General features: G+C 48.5%; 1 protein-coding gene across 4 annotated transcripts in view; it reads left to right on the forward strand.

The window, feature by feature from the left end:
• The window catches only part of LOC146002467 (uncharacterized), a 46,741-nt gene extending 41,623 nt beyond the window's left edge, over nucleotides 1-5,118 (forward strand). For 2 of the 4 annotated variants that reach the window (XM_083140335.1, XM_083140334.1), the window contains exons 6-7: nucleotides 2,067-2,880; nucleotides 2,917-5,118. In XM_083140335.1, coding sequence (XP_082996461.1) covers nucleotides 2,067-2,880; nucleotides 2,917-4,829 — 2,727 coding nt within the window. In that variant the 3' untranslated portion in view covers nucleotides 4,830-5,118. The remainder of the gene's footprint in view (nucleotides 1-2,066; nucleotides 2,881-2,916) is intronic. The other 2 variants (XM_083140336.1, XM_083140337.1) reach the window with 2 other exon arrangements.
• Nucleotides 5,119-6,136: the final 1,018 nt, after the last annotated feature.

Genomic DNA, 6,136 nt, shown 5'->3' on the forward strand with positions numbered 1-6,136 from the left:
CTGAAGGCTAAAATTTTTCATGTGTAAGTTACTTCATGCCCTCTGTAACGACCCTGCGTGGTCGCCACATTTAACGACCCTGCGTGGTTGCCATATTATATTTTGTTAAGAAGAATGCATGCTATATGTCCCTCCGAGGCGTACGCTTTTAGTTTAAATGTGTTAACGGATCCACCTCTACGTATTATTTGACCCTGCGTGGTCGCTGTTTTCTGTAAACGCTAACGGATCCACCTCTACGTTTATTAGCTTCGCTTATTATTAGACCATGCGTGGTTGCTGTATTCAGAAAATGTTATCATTTATTGTCATTTATACTGTTCAAATTCGTTGAAGAGTCCTGCGAGGCTCAATATCAATTGTATTGTCTGAATGCACACAGTTTTAGTTTATATTGACACGTGCAACTAGTGATTTTCCCACTAGTGTTTTCTTAATGTCACTTCTTGGATGTTTCTCAGTAAGAAGGTTGCAATATGTAAAAAAATGAGTTAGCTACGCGTACTTGTAGTTAAAATTTTCACCACCAATGCGCCGCCCCCGCGAGTATAAAGCCAGTGCAGCGAGGCCCGGAGCTTAGTTGGCTCCCTGATGTCAACAGGCAAACATCCAGGGTTAACTGGCCTCCCAGCCTGAGAACTAGAAGCCATCCCAGAAGGAAGGACGGAGAAAGAAGAAAGAAGAAGAAGAGCCTAGCAGCAACCTACCTACCTGGTCCGCTCGCTTAGGCTGATAGGTGCCCAGGTTCTACCTGCCCGGCTTGTCTGGGAGCACCCGGACCTTCCTTTTCTAACCTGCCGTCCCTTCATAGGAGACACCGGTTGGCTTGCCAACTCCCAGCTAACGCCGGGGTGTCGCGGCATCCTTTAATCCTTTACCCTGCGCCCGTTATTCGGGAGTACAGATTGGTTTCGGCCAATTCCCGGCTGTGGTTGGGGTACTACGCACAACCTACTCTCTTTTACAGGGGAACCCGTGACGTCAGCGGCGACCAAGGCCCTAAATAAAATTAGGTCCCCATACTCCCCCTGGCGCCTCACAGCGAGGAATAAATTGGATGTTCCCTGCCCCCCCCTTATCTCTTCGAGACCAAAGGTGGTACATGTAAAAGAACGTGCGTGGTACAGGTAAAAGCACGTGTGTGGTACAAGTAAATGCACGCGCGTGGTAAGGGTTTCAGGTAAAGACACGTGTGTAAGTGTGCAAACGGACACCCTTGTGTTGAGACTATAATAAACATATATATTAAGCTGGTATAGTCTTTCCTTACACCCAGCAAGCCCTGAGATATTTCTGAGTCCATGTTCTACGGCTGACAAAAAGTTAGCGCATATGGGTAGACTTTTGCCGTCCTCCTAAGTGAAGTGTTTAGAGTGTAGTAATTGTGTGTAGGTGGGACGTTGCACCTCTAGCATCCTATCAAATTTCATGAAAATCTGAAATGGTTGGGTTAAAAAGTATTTTTTTTCTTATGATTTGGCATGGAATGGCCCATATGCGCATACATAGAATTTGTTGTAAAGAATATTTATCAATAGAATTAGTGCAAATGCCACTGATGTTATTTCATAGCCTGTCAGAACATGTTTTAAGCTTCAATTTGAAAAACAAAAAGACATGGTAACTTCTCTGCCTCATAGTGATAATGTAAATTTGATAACTAGAGACGTTGACACACAAAAAAATATTAAATACTACAAAAACTTTTCTGACTCAGTGCAAAGGAATCTTGGTGACAACTTTTTTAATGGAATATACGTACATATAGTAAAAAAAAGTCGAAGTGATATGTCGATGTGACTCCGAGATATACCTTTTTTTGTTACACACTGCAGGCTACCACAATGGCATCGACAGTAACCGTTCTGTGCAAAATTCTGAAACTGTAGCCTCCTCTTTCTCAGTAACAATGAGGTCAGCAGGAAAAAAAATTTGCATACGTTCATAATTTTGTAGTATTATAAAAATCACCAAGTTTAATTCAAATCTGATCGGTGGGTGTCTCGAATTTTTGTTGTGAGATTTGACGTGGAATAGGCATCATATCAGTTATTACATTTTTTCAGGCCAAGAGACAAATAACCTACAAGAGTCCACGTTCAACAGGACTAATGACTCAAAGAGCACGACGTTCTGCAGGAGGCGGACACTTAGGCGGAGGTGCAGGAGGTGGTGTTTCTGGAGGAGGAGGTTCAGGAGATGGACTTTCTGGAGGCGGTGGACTCCGAGGTGGACTTTCTGGAGGCGGTGGTCTTTCTGGGGGAGGAGGTTCAGGAGGTGGACTTTCTGGAGGTGGTGGACTCCGCGGAGGCGTAGGAGGTGGACTTTCTGGAGGCGGAGGTTCAGGAGGTGGACTTTCGGGAGGTGGTGGACTCCGAGGTGGAGGTGCAGGAGGTGGACTTTCTGGAGGCGGTGGACTCCGAGGCGGGGGTGCAGGAGGTGGACTTTCTGGAGGCGGTGGACACCTAGGTGGAGGTTCAGGAGGTGGACTTTCTGCAGGAGGTGGACTCTTAGGCAGAAGTCCTGGAGGTGGACTTTCTGGAGGCGGAGGTGCAGGAGGTGGACTTTCTGGAGGCGCTGGACACCTAGGTGGAGGTTCAGGAGGTGGACTTTCTGGAGGCGGTGGACTCCGAGGCGGGGGTGCAGGAGGTGGACTTTCTGGAGGCGGTGGACACCTAGGTGGAGGTTCAGGAGGTGGACTTTCTGCAGGAGGTGGACTCTTAGGCAGAAGTTCTGGAGGTGGACTTTCTGGAGGCGGAGGTGCAGGAGGTGGACTTTCTGGAGGCGCTGGACACCTAGGTGGAGGTTCAGGAGGTGGACTTTCTGGAGGAGGTGGACTCTTAGGCAGAAGTCCTGGAGGTGGACTTTCTGGAGGCGGAGGTGGACTTTCTGGAGGAGGTGGACTTTCTGGAGGAGGTGGACTTTCTGGAGGAGGTGGACTCTTAGGCAGAGGTTCTGGAGGTGGACTTTCTGGAGGCGGTGGACTTTCTGGAGGTGGAGGGTCAGGAGGTGGAGGGTCAGGAGGTGGACTCTCTGCAGGAGGACTCTTAGGCAGAGGTTCAGGAGGTGGACTTTCTGGAGGCGGCGGATTATTAGGCGGAGGTTCAGGAGGTGGACTTTCTGGAGGAGGTGGACTCCTAGGCAGAGGTTCAGGAGGTGGACATTCTGGAGGAGGCGGAGTACTAGGTGGAGGTTTAGGAGGTGCACATTCTGTAGGCAGTGGTTCTTCAGGTGCAGGGCATATGACAGGAGGAGGAATGCAAAGTGGAGCCACAGGAGGAGGTCTTATGACAGGAGGTGGATCTTCAGGTGGAGGGCATGTGACAGGAGGAGGAATGCGAGGTGGAGTTACAGGAGGAGGTATGAATAGACAAATAATCTACCAGCGTCCAAGGACTATTACTGGAACTAGAACTGCGACTAGATATTATGCAGTTCAACCTGCGACCGTATGTCTCAGGAGACGTGTCCAGAGGGTTGGCGTTAGACGTGTTGCAGTCCCAGTAAACAGAAGAACTGTTGGAGTTGGAGCCGTTAGAACAGGAGGCGGCGGAGGAAGTGTGGTTCTTGCAGGTGGAAGAGGTGGTAGTTATAGTACAGTGCGGAGTGGAGGTAGAAATGGAGGAGTGCTGACAGGAGGAGGAATGCGAGGTGGAGCAACGAGAGGAGGAGTTATGACAGGAGGAGGAATGAGAGGTGGAGTCACAGGAGGAGGAGGAATGAGAGGTGGAGCCACGGGAAGAGGCGGAATGACGGGTGGAACCACGGGAGGAGCAGGAATGATAGGTGGAGCCACTGGAGGAGGTGGAATTCTAGGCGGAGGTTCAGGAGGTGGACTTTCTGGAGGCGGTGGACTTCGGGGCGGAGCTACCGGTGGAGGATTAGGAGGAGGAGCGAAAGGGGGAGGAGGTCTTGCAGGGGGTGCATCAGGACGTGGTGGAGGCCTTGGAGGATTAGGACATCTTGGTGGAGGTCTCGGTGGATCTGGACATAGTGGTGGAGCTTCAGGCCTTGCTGGAGGAGCAGCAGGACGTGCTGGTGGAGGTCTCGGTGGATCAGGGCATGGTGGTACAGGTCTTGCTGGAGGGGCATCAGGACATGGTGGTGCAGGCCTTGCTGGAGGAGCAGCAGGACGTGCTGGTGGAGGTCTCGGTGGATCAGGGCATGGTGGTGCAGGTCTTGCTGGAGGGGCATCAGGACATGGTGGTGCAGGCCTGGCTGGAGGAGCAGCAGGACGTGCTGGTGGAGGTCTCGGTGGATCAGGGCATGGTGGTGGAGGTCTTGCTGGAGGGGCATCAGGACATGGTGGTGCAGGTCTTGCTGGAGGAGCATCAGGACGTGGTGGTGCAGGTCTTGCTGGAGGGGCATCAGGACATGGTGGAGGAGGATCGCTCGGTGCGAGTGGAAGGGTAGGGCACACTGGAGTAGGGGCAAGCGCACACGTTGGCGGACGACGAAAGAGAAGTCTGGAACTTCCAGCAGGAAACGTATACTTCAGGCCAAAACAACCACAAAGTGTTGTAATGGTATATGCCATTGAGGAACCTGACAGCAGTTCTGTGAGAGGACCAAATTTGGACAAAATTAACAATGTAGATCTTGATCCAGATACATTACTTCACGACAAGGGGAATGGTGGCATAAAGGTGTTACGTGATATTCTCAGCAGCACAGGAGACAGATTACCAGATACTATTTATTCTGAAAGCGAGATGAAGATGCTGGTGAGACAAGAACCTGTTGGTTTGTTCAGTTCTTCAAGGCAACTGGAAGCTGCTCTTCATATCGTGGACCAAGGTACGAGCGAGCCTGAGAAGGGAATGAGCTAGGTCCAGGGAGACCAACGCTATAATGGAGACAGGAGATTCTAACAAAGAAGATTCTGCCATTTATTCACCACGTGTCCGCGGCGTGGCTCGCTTTGTCCCAAGCGTTCAACACACATTTTAATACACATTGTCTTCGTACGCACAGAATTATAATATTTTGATGTTGTGCAATCACATTCTTTCTTATGGATGGGAACACCGAAATCTAAACTTTAATTTAATGAATATAACATCAACTTTAAAATCTTCTTGAAGATTATTGTAACACGACGTCAATAAAATATATTTTCATCAGAAAACTTTGCTGTTTCGTTATTCAAAAAATTGATTATACGATGGACCTATGTGGTTGTCTCTTATAGAATCACAGCCTGAAGATCAGTTAAATTGGTATTATTGTACATCGCTTTTCTCTTTCGTCTCAACAATGAGGATGGATGATGATTAGATGGAATTGATGAAGGGCCAGTCATAAAGAACACCCATTCCAACATCGGGACTCGAACCCGGAACCTTGGTCGACCGAGGCTGTAGATTGCCAGAGTTACTGTGAGAACCTATAGCATTTTGTCACGAATCAAGAAAGGTACAGTGTTATATTGCTACAAACAGTGGGAAGTCGATGACATAAGGTGAACATACAATTTTCGAATTGGACAGTGAAGGATAGATGCATGCGACCTCGTATTTCAAATGCCGGACGCTAAATCATATAATAGATTATAATACAATGCGAGAGAAGTTATATAGAGGTTAGTGGTTGGCTGAATTAATTAACGTCGCTCTTATTTATTCCATAAGGGTAACCACGACAAAGAGAGAGGAATAAGGACATGGGTGTAAGCGTCTTATCATTTGTCTGAATTGGGTACGGATATATCGCGAAACATCTTCAGTAAATATAACAGTTAGTGAGATATGTACCTTCAACACCAAGAACATAAGCACTTCGCAGGGCTCGAAGTGGAATTTGTTAACTGGGGAATGTTTGCTTGAGCCTTAGGGCTAGCTGGCAGGATGCTGCTATGTGTAGCTTAGACAATGAGACACCTGGGAAATGCACTGCATATGCTCTTCACCTTAAAAACTCACCTGAACAAGTGACAAAGTTGGCATTAAGGGGAAGATGGACAATTTCCCGTAGGTTATTCTCTCTTCGGCAGCTGCCGATCAATGTTGCCAGCTTCGCTCTTTTGGAGCCAGATATGGCTCTTTCGTGCACTCGTTTGGCTATGAACACTTTATCCGGGAACACTTTACTTTCCATTTCGTACGACCTCCGTGGATTATTGAGATGGGCGATGCCG

Source organism: Lepisma saccharinum, chromosome 18, assembly GCF_977018435.1.
Source record: "Lepisma saccharinum chromosome 18, izLepSacc3.1, whole genome shotgun sequence".
Classification (NCBI taxonomy): Eukaryota; Metazoa; Arthropoda; class Insecta; order Zygentoma; family Lepismatidae; genus Lepisma; species Lepisma saccharinum.